Here is a 21,043-nt window from a genome sequence, read left to right on the forward strand (position 1 = left end):
TTTTGACTGAGGGGTGACTGATGCGATTTGTTGAGCTGGTTGGCAATCGTGGTTTAACAGCTGATTCAGTGCCTCAAATTACTTTCATTCATAATGTGCTTGACTCTGAGACTGATCCCACGATGATATTTGCATTCTATGCTTACAAGCACTCTACATACATAATTAAACACTTTCTACCCGCTCCATAACTGAGCACTTGATCACTCTTAGCAGGGTGGTGCTATAGCAGCAGAGCGACACCCATCACGGCCATCCCCATAAGGGCGGCGTTGTGTGTATTGATTGGCCCAGCTGCATTGTCCGTGTTGCTGGTAGTCGGTGTCGCCTCGGATCCAGTCGGTGTACCCTCAGAGCCAGTCGATTCTGCTTCAGAACCAGCCGATGTCAATCCAGAAGTCCATGCCGCTTCAGAACCAGTCGATTCCACCTTGGAAGCAGAAGTCAAGAAACTAGAACCGGCACTGGCGTCGGCAGTTTTCGATACCGTAGAGTTATCTGAAGATGATGAGGCGACAGTGGTTTCAGTATCGGTGGCAGTCTTAGTGGCAGAGGCGCCGGGGGTTGCCGTTTCCTGTCCTTTGAGCTTACTGGCCCCGGCCGTGACGGCGATGTTCATCGATGAGGTCAAGAATTTGCTATAAACCGTACTTATTGTCGATTCCACTAGAACTCCTGAACTCTCTCCAGTCATTTCAACTGTACAAGTTACAGTGTCCGGACTACCCTCCGTCTTGACCCTCGTACAATGGGGATTGTAAATACTGCAGCGGATTAGCACTTGGAGTCGCAGGTGAGTGCGACATTAGACGCACAAAGTAGAGTCAAATTCCGCAATCATAGTTTCTGCACTTTCAATCGTGGTAAACTCCATGACTGTAGGTCCATAGGTGAGGGTCTTTTCGTCAAAGTCGCAATAGAGCTCGGTGGCATCGGCCGGGGGGCAACGGAGCGCAAATGTAGTCAGGTCATTGTTGACATCGACGATAGACGCGTCCATGGATCTGTACTGGTAGAAGTAGTATCCAGAGGGGTAGATCTTGAGGTTGGTCTCCGTGACAGCATCTGCGGCCACGGTGGCGAATGCGCCGCAGAGAGCGAGGAAGGCGAACAGACGAGCCATGCTGTCAATATTGGTTGGACTGAAGAGTGAGATGCGAAACCAGCGCGAGAGCTGGATAAATAATATTCTCAAGATGGCAGGGCAGGCAAAGCATGAACTGATTGTCAGCTGGTGTTTCATATTTATTACATCATGGTGCAACAACGCTCCTCCTGTCAAAGTTCTGTAACGGCCCCATAGAAGGATTCACAACTGGAACCAACAGCTTACAGGATGTCGCTCCCACTTGGGAACCCTACAAGCGAGATGAACGGAACTTGGAGCCTCAATCTTGACTTTCCTCGTCAGCTTCTATAGTAAGTCGACTTTTACTTCTCCGGCCTAACATTTTGTCTCTCAATTTTTATTGTCAATCAACGTATTTCCCGGAATTTGGGGCGATCAGTAAATCAGGAGCCTTACCCATGTCGTTTCAATGATGAAACAACATTCCACGATTGGTCAGCCATACGTGTTGAAACAGACCTCGTGGCCAATAGATGGGTTCTAAAACATTTGATCGGCGAAACAGCCTCAAGAAATTACCGATTCAATTTGCATTGTTGCCAATAAAATGTCTTCCCACTAGGTAATGGGAAATGAGCCATGGTATTCAGTCACCAGTCTGTGACCATAATATCATGCCCAGCGGAAGAAAATGCAAAGAATACGTCATCCAAAGAAATTTTGAGGAAATTTTGGGTTCATAAGCATAAAAGTTATCCAGGTGATAAATACTCAGAGAGTCGGATATCTGGAGAAGTAGTAAGTTGAGGAACATCGTCGGCTTCGGAGAGCAGGGCCTTGATGCATCAGGTCACCCGACATTGAAAGCGGCGTTCAATTATTCGGACTACTTAACCGACTTAGCCACAAGCCAAATCATCGAGTTCCTTGCCGATGATTGTCGCGAGTCGGGTTGGAACATTTCGTAGTGGCTTCGGGGTGGCCTCGGCGGCTTCCGAGCACGGGAAAAAGCTCCGACAGATACCTCCGGGCTACCCGGGACCGAAATTCGGAGGGCATCAAGAATAGCAAAAGAAGTATAATAAGAGTATGTTTCCACTGACAACTGACGGTATAAAAAGTCATCCTAATTTATTGAATTTTTGTTTCTTAATCACCATGGTTCTCATTCCCCACAAGTCGCACCAATTTTCTGTACCCGGAGAAGTCGATGATGCCGCAAGATTCTACCAGATGAAGCATGCCAGTTCTTCAACATCCTGCACCGTTCTGTTGAAGGAACCCGCAAACAAATACTTCTCACCAGAGAAATTCGCGAAAAGAAGTTTGACGCCGGAGAGCTTCCCGAGTTTTTGTCCGGAACAAAAGACATCCGAGATGATGGCAAATGGCGAGGTGCTTCACCTGCGCCAGTCTTGGCTGACCGAAGAGTGGAAATCACCGGCCCTACTGATCGAAAGATGATTGTGAATGCCCTCAACTCAAATGTTTACGCCTACATGGCCGATTTTGAAGGTATGGAATTTGATTTGCGCATTTTAACACGGCTGATTGATGGAGATTCACTTACTCCAGCCTGGAACAATGTCCTCCAAGGCCAGGTCAACTTGTTTGATGCTGTTCGGCGTCAAATTGATTTCATCCTTGGAGCCAAGGAGTATAAATTACGCACTGATCGAAAGCTTCCCACATTAATCTGCCTTACTCATTAGTACTACTGGTGCCGTAGTTGCTCGGCTATGTGCCGAGCGCGGCTTACGACCCGAGTCCGTTCGGAAGTTCTGGCTTGTCGAAAATGCACCAGAAAATAAAGAAAATATTCACCTTTATGTTCACTTAATCAGCCGCATTAAAAGAGAACACCAGGCAGCCTAGTCAATTATTTGAGGACTTTTGTGGGAGCTTTTAGAGATACAGGCCATCGCCAATTTTAACTATACCCAGACGTACTAAGAGCAATTTTAACATTTTTTCTTCTTAAATCTCAACCATGTCCAAGATGTCAATTCTGGTCAACCAGGTTAGCCCTTCGGTCTTGTATCCTTCACGGCTTGTGTCGCAATCGTTCGGATCATTGCCGAGACCCACGACGAATGATGCAAGATGGAGCCTCTAAGCAGAACAGGATGAGTCATCATTGGCATAAAAGTCCCTGTCCCATGCGAGAATTTCCCTCGATGTTGTCTGGTAAGCATTGCCGATTGCTTATACCAACAGTTACAATGGCTTCCGTATTTCGCATGGCCATTTTGGAAACCGACAAGACTCCCAGCTCCATTTCAGATACCCAAGGCTCATACGGGGACATTGTGGAGAGACTTTTGCGCCGTGGTTTCGAGCAAGCTGAGGGACCTGTTCCGGAGCTTCAGGTTACAAAATGGGATGTTGTACGGGCGCAGTCTTATCCTCAGCTGAATGAGATTGATGGGCTATTCTTGACTGCAGGAAGTATGTTGCCCAATCCACAGACCATCAGAAATTAACATGAATAGAATACGCCGCCTATGATGATTATCCATGGGCGTTTAAGCTCATGGACTTTCTCAAGGAATCGTATAAAAAATGCATTCCCATCTTGGCCATTTGTTACGGGCATCAGATTCTTGCAAGGTCTTTGGGCGGCAGAGTCATCAAGAATCCAAAAGGCTGCGAATTATCTGTTACCAAAGTCGACCTCACACCATCCGGCATCGATCTGTTTGGGACCGACCATTTGGTGAGTCCTCAAGATTTTAATTGAATGCTTCTAACATGTTAGAATCTTCATCAAATGCACCTGGACACTGTCGTGGGTATTCCGCCTGGGATGGAAATTATCGGCTCCAGTGCGATATCAGAAGTTCAGTTTATCTACGAGCCAGGGAGAGTACTGGGCGTTCAAGGTCATCCTGAGGCAAATGGTTTCATCATCAAGAAGTATCTGGAATCCCGTTTCGAGAAAGGCTTGATTGAGGCTCGGCAGTATGAAGAGGCGTTGTCAAAGATTGATACCAAGCATGATGGAGATGTATTTGCCAAGGCAGTACCTAAATTCTTATTTGACAAGCGTTCTTAGCATTTAGTGTTCAATAGCCAACCTGGTATGAACAATAGATCAAAGTTAAATAATAAGATATTTAGCCTTTAGACTAAATCCAGCTACTAGCCGTGCTTTCATATCGCTACATGCCATCATACCCTTGTGCATACGCCTGTGTACCTAGCTCGCATCGGATAGAATACGTCTCCTTACACGACACTCCAAAGGGACGTCCTTTTCAGAAATTCCCACACTAATCGTGGATATTTTCTGTTTCGGGTCCATCATTTCTAATTGGTAGTGCTTCAAAACGGTAGTCAGCACTTTGAGAATATTCGTCATGGCCATATTTTTCCCAATGCACATGCGATGGCCAATGCTAAAGGGAGTCAAATGGCGCTTGAAGAAATCTGCTTTGGGCCCAAGAAATCTTGACGGGTCAAATTTGTCATGATCTGATCCCCAGATAGACGGGTTATGGTGAACAACATGATTCAAGCTGAAAACAGTCGTCTATGCCAGTCAGCTTTGTAGCAGACGATTCTGGAAGCCTTACATTTCTTGGAATGATGTGTCCGTCTATCTCAATGCCTCCTTCCGTAATGACCTTGCGTGCCAAAGGCATAGTAAAAACTGGCGCAATTCTGAAATTTTCTTGAATGCAAGCCATGACATAGGGCAAACTTTGCTCCAAATCATCACTTGGGTTTATTTCATCAGTAATATGCGATAGATTTTGATCAATCTCAGCGACGACCTTTTCCAAGACCTTTTGATTTTGAAGAATGTGCGAAAACAGGAGTGTGAGGGTACCCGATGTAGTGTGGGAACCTGCAACTCTACAATATGTAAGCCAAGAACTTTGTTTCAAGCACTCACTTACATCATCGCAAAAGCTTCGGTATGGATGTCAAGCTCTGTCAAAATAGCTCCAGTCTCTGGGTCGACTGCGTTGATGAGGCATGTGAGAAGATCTTTTCGGTTGCTAATCTTCTCCCTCATTCGGTGGCTGACACACTCTGCAGTCAAATTCTTCAACAGCTTTCGAGCTCGAAAGAGTCCTTGAAACCATGGCAGTGGTGTCCAAGCAGCCACTACTTTGAGGAAAGGCATCATCTCAGGCATCATACCCAGTAAACAACTGAGGTAGATGTGGTCGTTGATTGGCGGCAGCTTTTCCGAATCTTGTTCAACCTGGGAATTAAAGCTTCTGCTGAAAGCAAGCTCACCCAATACGTCGAGGACGTAAAATGCAATCAACTCTTTGAGATCGAAAACCTCTTCCGTCTTCACATAATGATCGAGGTTTTTGCGCAATTGCAACAAGTGTGTGTCGATGTAGCTTTCCATTCCTCGAATGGATTGCAAGGAGAATGCATGGGCCATTTGTCGACGGCGTATGCTATGAATCTACCGATCGACATGAGCTCCGTCGACACTCAACTAGAATCTTGGCTTACCTCTTCATCTTGCGTCCCAAATAGGTTTGGATTAAATGTAGTGAATCCATTGTAGAATTTAGTTTTTGGTAAGCCACGCCCAGCTTTATAAATCTGGGCGCTTGCTTTGCCACCGTTGAAGGATAAATCATTTGGACCAACACGTACAACCTCGCCGTACTTGTCGTGTAGCTGTGTCAGAGTTTCAGGCATGTGCAAGCTCCATAGCTGATAAGCCTTCCACAAATTGGTGAACTTTGAAATAGCAGGCCCAGGGTATTTTGCAAGGGGATGAAAGAAGGTGTAGTAGACGATTTGTGAAATCACAAGTAGAAAGAAGGTCAGGGCCAGCAACGTAACTGTTGGCATCATGGCTGTTAAGCCAATCATGGGCTGCATTGACTTTGGCATCTTTGCTTTGAGTACAGAATTCAGACATTATTCTAAGAGGTTATATATCTATCATGGCCATTAGAAGCCGCTGTAGTTCGGTCAATATTAAAGAAACCCCGATTGAATTGGCTGCCGAGAGGAAGTGCCGTGCGGAATCTTCGGAAGAGATCAGCGCGGAACTAGCGTCTCGCGGAACTAGCGCGAATCCCCTCCGCCGGCAGTTGTACCGTCGTTACCTCGGAGGACATGCGAATGAAGAAGTTTCGTTGGCTTGGTAAGTTATAATCTCGATTCATTCAGTCTCGGCGCTTATGTTAAAACACGGCGGACAACATCTTGGTTCCAGATACGCTGCATGTTAATCAAGGCTTCTCCCAGGATAAGGTATTCTTGTTATTCACACTAAATATATAGCTTCCAAGGGAAAGCTTTCTAGTATTCATATTACAAACCCCCTCATCTAGCCAAGAAGTTGATTGCATTCCTCAAGCTCTGGAAAGCTGCAACATCTTCTCCGCTCGATGTCTCGATATTTACATCCCCAGCTCTTGCATCAAAACCATGCTCTGCATCCTCCGGAAACTCTGCACAAACATCGACTCCTGCCGCTCTCAAGTTATCCATAGCTCGTACACTAAGCTCCACTGGAACAGCTGAATCGTTTTTACCGTGAAGAAGCATTGTGCGAGGCAATTTTTCGAGGTTGCCAAATGCCAGAGGGAACAGACTTTGGTGATGTTGTGGAATTGCGTCATTCCCTTCCTCGGCAATCATGCGCCCCATCCCTGTAGTACCAGTCATGTAGTCCGGAAACAAGCCGTCAATATGAAGAGCCGCGACCAAGGCGAACCTAGGGTCACCAGTAGGGTTTTCTGGCAAAGGATACGTAGATAGCACCTGTCTGTCATCACCTGCTCCCCATTTTGGCCAACTCCCCAAAATGGGAGATGTCTCAATCATCGGCCGATTAAAAATGTTGGTTCCGGGGTTTGTGTATCGATGAAATGTAGGATCCAGCATACCATAGATCAATAAAAGGGCACTAGGCTGTCTTTCGACGGTCGCAGCTGTTGCAAGAGCGAGATATGCCCCTGCGCTTGATCCTGCCAACATGACCGAGTTGATTGTACGACCGAGTAGCTGCGGAAGAGACTGCAAAACCCAAGAATACGTATCTACAGCATCTTGAAGTGAGCTATGGGCTGTAGTTTCTGGCAGCAGCCGGTAGTCTGGAGTTACAAAAATCCAGTTCCGAGAGGTGCAGGCATGGAGAAGCCAGTATGGGAAGAAGGAATATCGGTCTCCAACGACCTATACTAGTTAATATCGAGTCTTTTACACCGGTTTAATTCTTACCAGAAATCCTCCGTGATAGTGGATTAGAACCGTGCTTGTCCCATCTGTGACCTCTGGGTACGCAACGTCAACATGGATATCGCCGTCTTTGGTCGTTTTGAAGATGAATGTCTTGGAGACATATGCATCACCAGTGGGCGGGAATGAGTTCATGATTGAACGTATGAGTAGTATCTTGAAGCAATGCCCGTTCAATTCGATGCACTTGAACAGGTATTTATTCCGAGGAGAGGGCTAATTTCAGACACTAAATTCCGCGCCTCCGTTCCGAACGGACTCGGCCTCCGACACCGAGATCTGCACACGAAGCTCCGATATGGATTCTGCCGTAGATGCCCTGTTACTGTGACGGGTATATTATTACGTCAATTCAGGTCGATGGTGGAGAGATTTCTCCCCCTTTTAGGTGGTTTTGTCCACCCACTGTTCGCAAGTCGAATTTAGCCGTCATCTCGAGTCTCGTCAAATTCGGGTCATAAGCCTTTATATTACGCAGGGAATCTTGAACCCAGTACGGGGCTCAAGTTACATAATTCAGTTGTCTGATCCTTTCTCAAGTCCATGGCACTGATTTTGGGTCTAACAATGCTCATCTCGTCACCTCAGGCATCATGGAATGATACCTACTCAATCACACGGCCAGGCAATACGGCTCCCCAAAATCCTTGAACCATGGACTACTCTATGGCGCCTACGATGTTTCTGCCTTTTAAATAATATTATTCAGAATCTGTCAAACAATTCAGATCTAATTTACTTTCTGCTCGCGACCGCACCAATGCCTTCTCCGAGGTCTAATGGCCACTAATGCAGTAATTTCCCCGCAACAAGTTACCCCGCAATCACATAAGTACACCAGTGCCTCGCTGGAAATGCGTTCTGCTGTTGTCAATTAAGGACAAATTGAAATGGAGACGAGGCAACAGAAATCCAACCAAACACGCTCTCGGAGATCACAGTATGTGAATCAGGCATGGTAAGATATAATGGGCTCTTTAAATTCTTTACTAAACAGCCTAGCAATCGATGCAAGCGACGAAAGATCAAGTGCGATGGCGGGAAGCCTTGCGTGAAGTGCGTGGCAAAGTCCGCACCATGCATCTACCTTGGACACAGGTATCATTACCTACCTGACCAGTTACCCGACCGAGGGTGAGTTTTGATCGCCATGTTAAGAACTCCTGACAAACCTCATAGTGTGATGGCGCCTGATGACGGCTCTCAAATGGTAGCCGAAGCAGCCGGAATCGTGCCGGGGAGTCTTCAATCCACGTCCAATGAAGCATCCCCAGCACAAACGTCTCAAAGCTTCCAACCACAAAGTGACTCCAGTATAACGTCTCCTGAATTCTGCGGTCCTTCGAGTTCTGAATTCACATTGAATGTGGTCAGTGGAAACCTCAAAGCAATGGGGATGCCAGCAGCCATATTGAGCAAATCCACGTCCGCGCCTGGATGTCCATCATCGTCTCGCCTGGCACAATATGGGCCATTTATGAAGGTCTTGACTATGGATCCATTGTGGGATATAAAAGGAGATGATGCAGTTGATCTGATTGATCAATGGTGCAATGGGGTAGGCTCATTATACCCCGTGGTAGACCGCGACAGAATGATGCAGACAGCCAATAATGTGTTTGCATCTCTGGAATCCGCTTCGAGGGACGGAGTCAAGTTGGCAAAAGGTTCTTTGGTTGAGACTCTTTTCAATGATGAGACAAACAAGATGAAAATTGTCCTAGCCATCGGGCGTACACTTGCAAGTGGAGGCAGAAACGACCAAGCGCAGAGGTTGTTTGAAAGCACTACAGAAGCAGTAGAGGGTTTGATCTGGAACTCCAACGGAATTCATGGTATTCAGCTTCTCGTTCTTGTGGTGAGTAGAACCTATTGCCAGCGAGGCGGTGTTAACAAGAATAGGCGCTATACCACTATCACCTTGATGAAGAAGTGCGAACAGGCCGGATTATTGGGTTTGCAGCAAGACTCTGTCTCGAAATGGGATTGCACCGTCGATTGATGGTGGAGAATGCCTTTCCAAATCTTGAAGAGCGATCAGACGCTTTGAGAACATTCTGGTCTGTGTATATGCTTGAAAGGAGAACCAGTCTTGGCCAAGGAATCCCCTTTTCCATTCAAGATTCTTACGTTGATCCGTCACTATTTACACTTGTGAGTATTGACCCTTGGGAGTATTGCCCCTTGCAAACTATGCTAACCACCTTAGGACAATTCTAATCCCATCTTGTCTTGTCTGCTTGATTGGACCAAGCTGGCTGGGAAAACCTGGCAGGCACTGAATTGTCAAGGCGAAAATGGAGCCAAAATCAACACTGACGATCTGGATTACCTGGATTATCAAACCATCCACTGGTATGAGCAGCTTCCTGAACATCTAACTTTAAACGAAACTTCACTACATCTCAGCAGTGAGCTGGAAAAGCCAAATTACATCCAAGCCGTCCTGTTCTTCCGCAAAAGTCATGTCCGCAATTTAATCTATCGACCAGTCTTGCAGTCAGCAGGGCAAATCAACCAGCACAAAAAGTATGCTCATACGGCTATGAAAGTAGCAAAAGAGACACTGCAGATGCTTGCAGATCTCAACGACAATACTGCCTCTATTCGAACTCATGCAATATTCTTTAAACATCCATTGCTCACTGCTTTTGGCAACCTTTTGTTGGCAATCGTAAACGCTAGCTCTACGTTTTGGGACAGCGTAAGAGCAGAGTTTGACATTGCTTTAAATCTAATCAAACTGCTGAGCACTCGATCAAGCCCGTTGATGCGGTTGTGGAAACGCCTTCAAGGTTTGCAAGAGCTTCAAACAAAACTTGCTAACCCGGCTCAAGAATCCGACAACTTTCTTCCTCCAAACGACGTCCTGTCGTTTGACCAACTATTCTCAGCGTTCCAAGACTCTTCGGATCAATTTCCAGGGGGTTCAATAATGCGAGAACATGTTAATAGTTTATTGGATGATTCAGTCGTACATGGCAGTTTTTCGAATTTTCACTTTGATTGGGAATAGATGCAAATTAGTCAAAATTGGCACAGGTTTATTCACATTGTCAGTACGTCCACCGCCGCAGTCTGAAGTTTATGCATAGTTCCATGTAGACCTAGCGGAATCAAGAAAAATTCCGGAGCTTAGACGTGTAGTTGAGCATGCCATATTAACGATGCGACTGGATTTCTGTGAGCTGTCGGCTAACCTCTTTCATTACGCATGAAAGCTCGACCATCCTCATCAACTCCATGGACATCGACAAGGTACTCCTTGAACTGCCGGACCATTTTGCAGACTTGTTCAAAGTCCTTTTGATCGAGAGTTGGGCAATCATTTTTGGTCTTGTCAGGTTTCTGCAGGAACCTATACTCGGCAAGGGACACGGCCGTCTGGAAAGCTGTCGACTGCGTTAGTTACGCTTGCGTGGATGGATAGGTTATTACCATTGCGAATCTCTCTTCCATTCCACTCGATTTCACAGATGGTGTCATCTTCCAGAACAAATGCCTTTGCTCGCCGAGTTATGAAAAAGTCCTCTCGTTCATCTTCGAGCTTGTTGAAAAATTGCGACCAAATCTGTCTCCGGTCCTCCATTCTCAGTTTGTCATAGTAGATGACGACATGAATTCGTGACATGAAGGCATCATCAAATTGGCCAACTCGGTTAGTTGTGAGGAATAGGACACCACGATAATACTCGATGCATCGCAGAAAGACTATTGGCTGTCAGCGAGAACCTTTTTTCCATCATTGATCTTACCAGAGACCAAGCTGTTTCGCTTGAGATCAGAAACCTGGCGTTTCTCAAGAAAGACATCAGCTTCGTCGATGAGCATGACTGCTCCCCATTTCTCTGCGAGTTGAAACCATTTCACAAGTTGCTTCTCCATTATGACTTCATCGGTTCCGATATCTGCCACGGTCAAAGACAACATTGGGCGACCGGTGTACTCGGCGATGCATTCTACTCGTGTCACTATCAGTTGTACTATCACCCAACATCAACTTACCTGCAGTCTGATTCAGTTAGCATCAACTCAAGCAGCTTAAATTGTGGACTCACATAGGTCTTTCCAACACCAGGGCTTCCGTGGAGCAGGAAGATTTGTCCCTCGCCCTTGTTTTCAAGGAAATCGGCCCTCCACGAACCAGGTCCTGTGGAAGCATTGGAATCTGTGAACTTGTGAATGAGGGCTTTGATCATTTCCTTCCTCTCAGAAGGCATGACCAAAGTTTCAATGGCTCCCACGTTCATCTTTGGCGGTTGACAACATTCAACGTCAAGCATCACTAATCTGCGTTAGCAAGAACAAACACCATGTCGGGTCCGCTTACCCCACGATCTCGACTTCAAATCGAAGCCATGAAGCAACCGGGCGCAAAGAGCATATCGATGACGGGACCCATTGATTGAGCCCGGTATTTCGAGATCCTGGTCGACGAGGGGATCGATGAGATCGTAGCGCGTCCATGGAAAGTCTTCCGGAGGGTGCGGTCTGTAACCTTTACAATCCTCGCAGTAGCACTTGGCGAGCTCTTCACCCAGGTCATTGATACTGCAAATTTCTGGTGTATGAGAGGGTTCTTGGGCGTAGTAGGACGGCATGTCGACGACGACTCGGCCTTGGAACTAGAATTCGTCAGAATCAGTGCAAGGCTGAAACATGTCACTCACCTGTTTCTTGCTAGCATCCAATAACCGACCCGAATAAATAACTTGCCCTCCACGAAGAAGCTCGTACCATTTCTTTCCATGTTCTTCAAGGCTCCGTCGCATCTCTCCGCCGTCTTCTTTGTCCTTGAACTCGCACGGGAAGAGCTTGAGGGAATTGATTCGTCGTTCCCCATCAAAGTGCGGAATCGTGACTGTTCTGGCTCGCCGTCCAACAAAGCGACTGTCGAAATCCAAATTCCACATGTTGATGGTATAAGATTTGACCCGTCGTACCCCAGCGGTACCTTTGACGTCAGAGGTTTCGAGAGAATTGACAACAAATGCAAACAGCTTCCCACCGGATTCAAGATACACTGTGACCCCAGGTCTGTAGAGAAGCCACAGCATCTTGAAGGTGCAGACGTTTCGATCATGGCGAGATTTCTCTTCCATCATGTCCTTGTACATTTTTTCCTTGAAGTATTCCACAAGGATTGAAAGATGTTCTGCTCCAACGTTTGCATATGCATGCTTGGTAGGGACTGAGGTGGTTTTGTCAACCGACGAATCAGACCCTGAAGGACCCACGACGCGATGAGCTTCCAAGTAAGCCTCTAGGTCGTTGAGATGATGACCCAACAGCATATATGGCGCCTTCAGCTCAATAACATCACCCCCGAGGTTTTCTGGGTAATACTGAACGATGTTACGGATCGTCTGAATCAGCGCAGTCGAATAAATGGTCACCAGCGTATTGCTGACTGTGATCCTTATGTTGGGATCGGTCAAGATTCCTTTTTTCAAAAGTTCGTCGACTTCAAAAGGCGCGAGTCGTCTGTCGGGTAACGACGTCTCCAACACGGTGACGACTTCAAAAACGGAGCGATCGGCGGTTCGAACATCTTTTCTAGCAACAGCCAGATCGAATTTTCCCTCCCAGTTCTCCCTCGCGATCTTGTAATTTGCGCAATCAGTGTACTCAATTGAGTATGAAACGTCCGGTATGGGTTCGTCGTTTTTCGCAGCCTCCTCCGGGCCGGACCTTGGCAACCGTCGGCGCGATCGACCCAGTTCCAGATCTTCTTCGCATAGCGGGCAGACCCAGACACCGAAGTCAAGGAGGAGAAAGTGAGCTCGCCCATTTATCTTGCAATATAGCGTTGCCGAGGTTCCGACTATGTCCTCTGGTTCGGACCCTTGCTCACCCTTGTCCGTGTCCGCCGCGGGGGTCTTTTCACCGGGCTCGACTGAGCCATCGGTATCATCTTTGAGATGCTCTGTTGGAGTTTTGGCATCAGACGAATGGTCTGGTTCTTCCAAGGCCATCTTTCCTTGGTCAGTGTGCATGGAATGCACGGCGATGGGTTCTTCGCAAATATACACCTCCGTCATGAGAGGTCGCAGCTGAGTGAACTGCCGATCAAACAAGAATGGAGGCGAGTTATCTTTGTTTTGTCTCGTACCAACGAAGTTGAGGCTAAAAACGAAAATGTCGCAGAGCGGGCGATTCATCAGATACTTGTCTGACATGCATCCTATTACCCCTGTCAAGAATCAGGCTCCAGATTCGGGCTGCATATGCAGTGCTTGGAAACCCCTGCGAAATGGTCCCATGAGCCAATCCATTATCTTGGTAAGCGCCATGTCGTCCAATCCTCGGGCGACATTTTTTCAGCTCCTGCAGTCTGACATCCCAGCCTCATCTGGGTAGCTTTAGGCGACTTTTGGTTTCATATCTGTCGTAACCCCGCCTGTAATAAGCTAGGAATAGACTTGCCCACGTCAGCAACGCGTTGAATGGCTGTCTCCAACCGAGTGAGCAATTACCCAATGCAATGAGCCTCAAAAAGCCCTCATACAGATACAATCGCCGATCTGAATGCTTCACGAGCATCGCTGTGGTCATGCAAATGGCAGATGAGACACCCAAAATCACGTCCATGGTCCGCCAGTACAGTCTTGAGGTGGAGAAAGCAGAACCAGACGATTCACTTTCTCAAGCCTTAGGGGCAGTAGTGAGGAAGCACGATGACGAAGAACCAAGATTCAAGCAGCAAGCTATTGAATGGAACAAGTGGCTCCAGTTTGGGGAGAGCCAAAGGTGAATACAACTCTTGCAACTCGGCCAGTACACTAAACCATAAAGTGACGATGTCCTCGGCCCGTTGGAGAATCAGCGCAAAGAATTAGTAGAAACGTGGCAAAACTTTCAACACCTCTTTCATGATGACCAAGAGTCTATTCGGCCGGCCAACAGCATTCCCACGATCGAGACCCTACGCAGGGCAATTGAACAATCTCAAGATGCATGGCTTGCCAAGAAAACCAAGGGATTCGGGAAAGCAAAGGATCGGTTTTTCGATTTCTTGGACACGATGAATGATCATTCATACCTCTTCAACGTTATTCCCAGTGGGGATAAGTACATTTCATTGATCACTGGGGTCGTGTCTTCAGTTGTCACGGTAATCGCCAACTCTTGGAGTCTATGCAGTCGCTAATTATTTCAGGCCTCTACAAACTACAAGAAAATCGCCGAAGGGTTCTCCATGGCTCTTATCGACATCTCAAGTGACCTGCACTTTGTTACCAAGAGTGTTGAGATTGCAGACAGTCAAGAAATGAGAAGGCTTGTGGTCGAGCTCTATGTAGGAGTCTTCAAATTGCTCTGCCACACCATGGATTGGTTCAAACGGAAGAAGAACCGGTTTCTTTCAGCTCTGAATAAGAACTTTTACGACGAAACAGTCCAGGGACTGGTGCGGGGAATACAAAAAACAGTCCAGAGAGTAAGAGACGAATCCCAGTTCATTGCAAACGGTCGGGTTGAACGGATTGAGGGCATGGTCAGTCATGCTCTCTCTCTCCGAATGGTGGGGAGCGAAAGTCGCAACGACGATATCGAAACAACCCAGCGAAAACTCGCATTTGCCAAAGAGAGTTTGGGTTATTCATCAGTTCGGACTTTGGTATCTGTCGAGGAGCAGCTGGTACATGGTACGTATTGTGCTTACGAACGAATCGATTTAACAAACGTAGACCATCGCTTAGAAAAGCGGACTCCCGACGCAGTCCAACGGTCCAAAGTCACCACGTCAAATGAAGCGGACATTTTTAATGAGGAAGATTCGGTTTCTGAAGACGGTAAGAACTCTGTCATTGGCAAGGTAACCCGGCTGACCTCATAGACTCTGATGAGCTGTGTTCCCGACATGAGATTGAACAACTCTCGAAGTTAATCGCCATCTACCTTGAAGACGGCCGAGAAGATATTTCGCGTGTGATGGCATCTCCATCGTCTAGTATCCCAGAGGAGGTTATGATGCAGATGCAGATATGGATCCAGGCTCCAAAGTCAAAGATGCTTTGGGTTGGAGGTGTCCCGGTAGCACCATACGGGTCTGGTCTCTCCCAAGCAGCGATGCGCCTCAGCACTGTGAGCATGGAGGCAGGTCTACCATGCGTGTCCTTCTATTGCAAGCCACGCTATGCTTTCGCCAAGACATCCCATGTTTCTGGAAGACAGGCCGGCCTGATAGCGCTGCTGTATTCTGTTATCACGCAGTTGACGTACCTCCTGCCGGCCACGTTTCCTGCGACCAAAGATCTCGACGGTGATCAATTCCGCCTTCTTGATGGGAGCATGGAGAGTGTTTCTGTTGCTTTGCGGATCATCCGAGCTCTCCTAAGTCATGCCCCGCCGTCGCTAATTTGGGTCCTTGACGGTCTCCAACTGGCTGAGGATCAGGCAACCCTTCCTTATCTGAAGGCTTTGATGGAAATTCTTCGAGAACAAGAAGACCAGCGCGTATCCAAAGTCTGCTTCACTACCGATGGGAACAGTCGTGCTTTGACGTCGAGCATGCGTGCTCATGAACGTGTCGACGCCTCGAGGATGGCACATCGTGTTCCAGGACGTCCGTCGATCGGAGGGAGGAATATCAGTGAACTTGGGGGTGCTATGCGGAGAGGGATTTGAAGAGATGACGATACCTCATTCTCACCAACGACTGGGAATAGATGCAGGTATCTGTTCAATATTGATGATTCCGGGAGGGAATGCAATTTCGTCGTCTTAGGTTATGAGAGGGAATAAGCCAGATCTGTTTAGAACTTTCCATGCGCCAAACTTGTTAGAGAGTGATGAGAGCTGGTACAATTTGGGCAGGCTATAAGACAAGAGAAGAATTATATTTCAGCTTAATAATTACATTGTTGGACATGAGATGTTACAAACGACGCGCCTGCCAATCCTTTACTCTTTTTCCACATCGCTGTCGCTCTTCCACCAATACCAGATAGCCTTGCACCAAACCCACGTTTCAATGGTGCCGAAGATGGTCAGAATTCCGAGCAGAACAATCTTCATGTTCTTGCTTACCCCGAGGGCCTCAAAACTGAAAGCCGGGTACGACGGGTTTTGGCCGAGTTCATCCTTTGTCTTTCCTGGTTGGGACTTGTGCTGGAGAAATCGATGACTTTGCGTGGAGAAGGGTCGTTGAATAATAATTTGGCGTGAGTGCTTTGTAGCTTGAGACAGCCGGTGGGCAACCCGCCCGCGTAGGAGGCTGTTGACAGAGCGCATATTGACGTTGAGAGAGTTTGCAATGAGGCAAGTAACGAAATTCGAATAATTGAGATGAAGGAACCAGAGACTGCATTGAGCAAAGTGATGATAATCCGGGCTTAATAAAGAGTCAGCACGAAAATGCGACGGAGACGCTCAATACGAAAATACGACAGGGATACAGAAAAACAGAGGCTACGATACCGTGCTCCGTATCGACTCAGTAAATTGGCCCTGAATCCTTCCCCCACTTATTGCCTTCCGAGTTTTTTGTACCTAATGATAATAAATGATTTAGAAAGTCTAAACATTGTAAATCTTAGCTTTAGTCTATAAACAGGGCCAATTTATCGAGTCGATACAGTACTACTCCATAGGGGGACCTCAAAAGCCCCCCCCATGTAACTCGTTCCTCCTGCGAGAGTCCGGGGGGGGGGGGGCTGTCAGCCCCCATTACACTGCAATTTTAGCGTTTCTCGCGGTGTTAGAATGCCCCACTCGAAGCAGAAGCACCTATCAGATGCGGAATATGATGCAGCTGAGTCATGCAGAAATCGGTCACACGATAAGCAGGTTTGAACAAGTTGCTGAGGTAATGTATTCGAGGCTGGAAGCTCAGCCACATGTCAAGCCACGCGGCATAATTCCGCTAGCAATTCGCCGAGGTAGTCTGCCCTGTCCACACGAAATTGCCTCAAGATTTAGCTACGAAGAAGGCTCGTCTTGAGGTTGAAAGAAGGCTCACGCAGGCTTGAGGTAGTGGAAACAATGACATAGATTTACTGCTGACAGAGGTAGTAGCTAGTCTAGTACGGCCACGGGAAGACATGGCATCTGCGTGGCGTGGCGCATGCGACGTTGTTATGCTTAAGAGAGCTTCCGCTGCGTCAGACGTTGCGGTACGTACTCCGGATGAGCCGGATTTATTTGTACGAGTAACGAGTGATGATTTGAAACTGCTTGTTGTCTTCATTGTCTGTTCATGTGGAGTCTGACTCGTAATGTTTGTCTTGACGCGGTTGGAGTGCCAGAATGGGAATGTGTTGTGAGTGGTGAGAGACTCAACCGGGGATGCTGTGGATCTAGTTGACCAGCTCTTGGCTCAGCTCCTTATTGACGATGGAATCATGCCATCCCCGGACTCCCAGATTCTTGACCCCCAGACTCTTGACCCCCAGCTCCATCTCCCCAGACTCCATCTCCCCAGACCTAGATCCCCAGACTCCATCCAGATTCACCCCGCGTTCGATCAAAGCCCACAAACCGAACAAGCCGACGATGCTGCATAGCGTCTCCTTTCTGCGGGGTCATCTCCATCTCACAAGTCACACCTCTGTGGGGGATCCAATAGAAAGCTCACGTACCCCAGATTCCGCCTCCCCGACCCACCTGAGAAACCCCCCTAACAGGGTCGGGTAGGAGGCCGGCAGATGAGCGCGGCTGTTGCATCACGACGTTGCCCCTGTGTTTTCTCGCCAGGCCTTGCAAATGCTCCAGACTCATCCTCGTTTCCCGCAGCGAGGTTGTTCGTTCTGTCGTCGCTGAATTCCCCTCGCCGAATTCCCCTCGCTGAATTCGTTTGTATCTTTTCTTCTCCCTGCAGCATGGAGGATCCTGCCCCCGCCCAAGACCCGCACTACGACGTTGATCTGGGCCCCGACGTCGACGCCGCCAACCGCGTCCAGAAAATACCCTCGGCAAAGGCCAAGAAGCGGGCATCGCGCGCCTGTCTGCCGTGTCGCTCGCGCAAGGTGAGGTGCATCCTCACTAGTTCGGCGGAGCCCTGCATCAACTGCCGACTGGACGAGAAGGAGTGTGTCTTTATTGCCAGGTCCAAGTTTTCGTACGTCGAGTCGTGGCCGCTGCGTTATCTGGCTAACTGAAGCAGGAGGGGAACCTCGCGTCATGCTCCGGTTGCGGTGAAGGACGACTCGTCTACTGCACCACCTGCCGACGACTTTGACGTCTTTGGAAATGATCTCCCTGGCGATGAGCAGTCATTGGTGGTGGATCCCGTATCACTAGATGCCTTGCCGTCACTCCCCCATGACTTAGGGTCCTATGGTAAGCATCGTCCTATCCATACTCTATCCAACATCAACTAACCTGACAGAATCTCTCGACGCTCTGGACCTCCCACAACTCTCAACCGCCTTTCCAGACTCTCTCTTCCCGGAATGTCCGTGGGTCCCCCAAGAAGGGGCACAGCGGCTGCTGTTCGACCCCACGAACCCGGACTATTCAATCCTGGAAGCCCCCAGGGTTCACACCCTGTCCTCAGAAGACCTCGACTATCTGTACAAGCAAGGATGCTTTGTCGTACCGCAGAGGAGTATCCTCAACGAATTCATCCAGCAGTACTTTTTGCACATCCATCCGATGCTTCCGATGTTAAACGAAGCCGACTTCTGGGCACTCTACCACCCGCAGCACTTGGACAATGCTTCTGCAGATAGGATGCCTCTTATCGTCATCCAAGGGATTCTATTTACATCTTGCAGCGTAAGTTCTTCTTGGGTTTATCAAAGAGACGTATTAATTTTCATAGTTTGTCTCCGCGGAGACCATCGAGAAACTTGGGTTCAAATCGGTCCATGATGCCAAGTCGTCTTTCTACAAACGGGCCAAGGTAACCAATCACTCTTGTACTCTTGACATTATGACTAACCCCTACAGCTGATTTACGACTTCGGCCTTGAAACTTCTTCAATATCCATCGCTCAAGCTGCGCTCCTCCTTTCACACTCACACTTAATCCCACTTCCACACGGAGGATGCAAGCACCTTGGTCCAATGTGGCTTGGCATTGCAATGCACTACGCCCGTGACGCTGGAGCCCATCGCTATCAATCGATCCCAACAGATGGATCTCCAGTATCTGACGAGCAACGAAAACTCAGTGCAGTTCTGAAGCGTCTTTGGTGGTGCTGCATCATCCGCGACCGCCTCATGCCGTTGACATCACGTCGCACCATCAAGATTACGCACTCCAACTTTAACTTTACCGGAAACCCACTGCTTGGAGTTGCAGATCTTGCCGACGAATTCCACAAGTCTAGCGTTTACGACCCCGCTACGAAGCGATTCCTAGCTGAGATCCTGGCAAAACTCGTCGAGCTCTGCGTCATCCTGACCGAGGTTCTTACCCTGACATTTCCCATGCACGATGATCCTTCACGGGCTCCGTCACATCCCGCCACCGAAGAAAGCCGCATTGGAGATTGCAGAATGGCTTTGAGGCGGTGGTACAGCACGGTGCTGCGCATCCAGTCAACTCCGAGCGGAGATATTCTCAAGAATGTCGACACTTCCGGGTCTCCTAATAGCTCCCCCGTTTTGTTTATGAATCTGTTGGAAATGTACTATCAGTAAGTACTTTGTACGCTTTCTGATTCCTCGCTAATTTTCAGCTCCGCGAGAATGGCCCTCTGCCACTACGAAATACTTTACTGCAGCCTCGCACCTCGACGTCTGGGCCACGTGGATACCGAAGCCTATGAAAGCAGCCATGAGCTGCAAGGTGCAGTTTCACAAGTCACACAATGCCTGAGGAAGCTTGTTCGTTTCCGTCTTGCCCGCTGGCTTCCAATAAGCGCGTAAGTATCTTCCCCCGTAATCCAACCCTTCTAATGCCTTTAGTGTTGGTTGTACCGCCTTTCCTCTTGCCCTGCAGATCCTCGACGTGAAGCTGTTTAATTCGCGAGCGCCAAACAGCGGGGCCAGTTCACCGACGTTTGCGCAACACAAACAGCAGCAACTCAATGTTCTCATCGAAGCAATGAAAACCTACAGGCCACGATACGACGGCGTCGACTGGGTGGCTAGAGCGGTTCGCTACATTGTCGATCTGGCGCAACAACATCTTCCCGCGATACGAACTCGAAACGGGAGTCCGGTATCGAGCTGGACAGAAATACTGCAGCTGCAACCAAAGTACTATTTGCGCTTGGCCGTGACCATGGACCTCAGCATCCGAAACGGGAAATTGCCACTAGAAAGCGACTTTCCTCAAAGCCTACGGGGAATTTTCCAGGACAAGCTCTTGATGCCTTCTCCACTGGGGAATTTGGGTCTCCCAAATGTCAACAGCCCAGCAAACCCATCAAGGGTAGAAGCTGCATTATTCGAGACAGAGAGTCCCGAGGAAGACCGGGCCTGGCCACATCAAGCTGAGAGCAATCGGAGCGACTCTACAATTTCTCTCCCCGACGAGAGTGTGGTGAGAAACGATTCCATGCTTGATTTTGACGAGACGATGTGGGAGGGTGGCACCCCAACGACAACGAAAAGAACGGAATCCACGACTATCGAGGGCCACAACCCAGTTATGCAATTGGACTATGAATCAGTCATGTTTTCTTCACCAGTCGATGCCGGATTATTTGGTCACGAAAGGAGGGAATCCGCAGGCTGCTCCTTGTCCATGAGCCCAGGTCCATGGGGAGTTGGTCTGGCAGCATTTGAGGCAGCAGCTTTTGGAACTGGAAACGAGGATTCTGTTTTGGAACGACTGTTGGAGATTTAAGATAGAAC

At 48.2% G+C, this 21,043-nt stretch overlaps 10 protein-coding genes across 10 annotated transcripts; 5 read left to right on the forward strand and 5 right to left on the reverse strand.

Moving 5' to 3' along the window:
• Positions 1-223: 223 nt before the first annotated feature.
• On the reverse strand, positions 224-1,123 carry BGZ61DRAFT_538037 (uncharacterized protein; the record flags this gene model as incomplete). Its single annotated transcript, XM_046254603.1, has 2 exons — positions 224-764; positions 816-1,123. The coding sequence occupies 2 exons, from the start codon at positions 1,121-1,123 to the stop codon at positions 224-226; spliced, it is 849 nt and encodes a 282-aa protein (XP_046098215.1).
• A 1,163-nt stretch (positions 1,124-2,286) lies between these two features.
• Positions 2,287-2,781, forward strand: BGZ61DRAFT_365067 (malate synthase; the record flags this gene model as incomplete). The annotated part of the gene is made up of 2 exons (XM_046241580.1): positions 2,287-2,584; positions 2,630-2,781. Coding segments are annotated over 2 exons (450 nt in total), but the record flags the coding sequence as incomplete, so codon positions are not given.
• A 478-nt stretch (positions 2,782-3,259) lies between these two features.
• Positions 3,260-4,197, forward strand: BGZ61DRAFT_461222 (class I glutamine amidotransferase-like protein). Its single transcript, XM_046247114.1, has 3 exons — positions 3,260-3,517; positions 3,562-3,785; positions 3,828-4,197. Exons 1-3 carry the CDS (start codon positions 3,292-3,294, stop codon positions 4,122-4,124), a joined length of 747 nt encoding a protein of 248 aa, XP_046098217.1. The 5' UTR covers positions 3,260-3,291; the 3' UTR covers positions 4,125-4,197.
• A 71-nt stretch (positions 4,198-4,268) lies between these two features.
• BGZ61DRAFT_364609 (cytochrome P450) lies at positions 4,269-5,896 on the reverse strand (the record flags this gene model as incomplete). Its single annotated transcript, XM_046241534.1, has 4 exons — positions 4,269-4,601; positions 4,645-4,927; positions 4,972-5,498; positions 5,549-5,896. 4 exons carry the CDS (start codon positions 5,894-5,896, stop codon positions 4,269-4,271), a joined length of 1,491 nt encoding a protein of 496 aa, XP_046098218.1.
• A 480-nt stretch (positions 5,897-6,376) lies between these two features.
• Positions 6,377-7,429, reverse strand: BGZ61DRAFT_365017 (Alpha/Beta hydrolase protein; the record flags this gene model as incomplete). Its single annotated transcript, XM_046241574.1, has 2 exons — positions 6,377-7,231; positions 7,262-7,429. The coding sequence occupies 2 exons, from the start codon at positions 7,427-7,429 to the stop codon at positions 6,377-6,379; spliced, it is 1,023 nt and encodes a 340-aa protein (XP_046098219.1).
• Positions 7,430-8,249: 820 nt separating this feature from the next.
• Positions 8,250-10,337, forward strand: BGZ61DRAFT_430135 (uncharacterized protein; the record flags this gene model as incomplete). Its single annotated transcript, XM_046243802.1, has 4 exons — positions 8,250-8,350; positions 8,453-9,152; positions 9,197-9,448; positions 9,504-10,337. The coding sequence occupies 4 exons, from the start codon at positions 8,250-8,252 to the stop codon at positions 10,308-10,310; spliced, it is 1,860 nt and encodes a 619-aa protein (XP_046098220.1). The 3' UTR covers positions 10,311-10,337.
• BGZ61DRAFT_461226 (P-loop containing nucleoside triphosphate hydrolase protein) lies at positions 10,332-13,373 on the reverse strand. The gene is made up of 7 exons (XM_046247115.1): positions 11,965-13,373; positions 11,625-11,919; positions 11,353-11,579; positions 11,300-11,306; positions 11,050-11,253; positions 10,733-11,005; positions 10,332-10,686 (listed from the first exon to the last, which is right to left on the reverse strand). Exons 1-7 carry the CDS (start codon positions 13,333-13,335, stop codon positions 10,490-10,492), a joined length of 2,574 nt encoding a protein of 857 aa, XP_046098221.1. The 5' UTR covers positions 13,336-13,373; the 3' UTR covers positions 10,332-10,489.
• A 263-nt stretch (positions 13,374-13,636) lies between these two features.
• On the forward strand, positions 13,637-16,170 carry BGZ61DRAFT_400347 (uncharacterized protein). Its single transcript, XM_046243034.1, has 5 exons — positions 13,637-14,044; positions 14,090-14,408; positions 14,454-14,940; positions 14,983-15,087; positions 15,132-16,170. The coding sequence occupies exons 1-5, from the start codon at positions 13,779-13,781 to the stop codon at positions 15,920-15,922; spliced, it is 1,968 nt and encodes a 655-aa protein (XP_046098222.1). The 5' UTR covers positions 13,637-13,778; the 3' UTR covers positions 15,923-16,170.
• BGZ61DRAFT_461228 (uncharacterized protein) lies at positions 16,154-16,670 on the reverse strand. Its single transcript, XM_046247116.1, has one exon. The coding sequence runs from the start codon at positions 16,526-16,528 to the stop codon at positions 16,199-16,201; it is 330 nt and encodes a 109-aa protein (XP_046098223.1). The 5' UTR covers positions 16,529-16,670; the 3' UTR covers positions 16,154-16,198.
• Positions 16,671-17,337: 667 nt separating this feature from the next.
• Positions 17,338-21,035, forward strand: BGZ61DRAFT_483786 (fungal-specific transcription factor domain-containing protein; the record flags this gene model as incomplete). The annotated part of the gene is made up of 8 exons (XM_046249527.1): positions 17,338-17,409; positions 17,920-18,353; positions 18,399-18,574; positions 18,624-19,012; positions 19,059-19,139; positions 19,187-19,878; positions 19,966-20,106; positions 20,150-21,035. The coding sequence occupies 8 exons, from the start codon at positions 17,338-17,340 to the stop codon at positions 21,033-21,035; spliced, it is 2,871 nt and encodes a 956-aa protein (XP_046098224.1).
• Between the last annotated feature and the right edge of the window lie 8 nt (positions 21,036-21,043).

This window comes from Ilyonectria robusta, assembly GCF_021365365.1.
Source record: "Ilyonectria robusta strain PMI_751 chromosome Unknown BGZ61scaffold_26, whole genome shotgun sequence".
Classification (NCBI taxonomy): domain Eukaryota; kingdom Fungi; phylum Ascomycota; class Sordariomycetes; order Hypocreales; family Nectriaceae; genus Ilyonectria; species Ilyonectria robusta.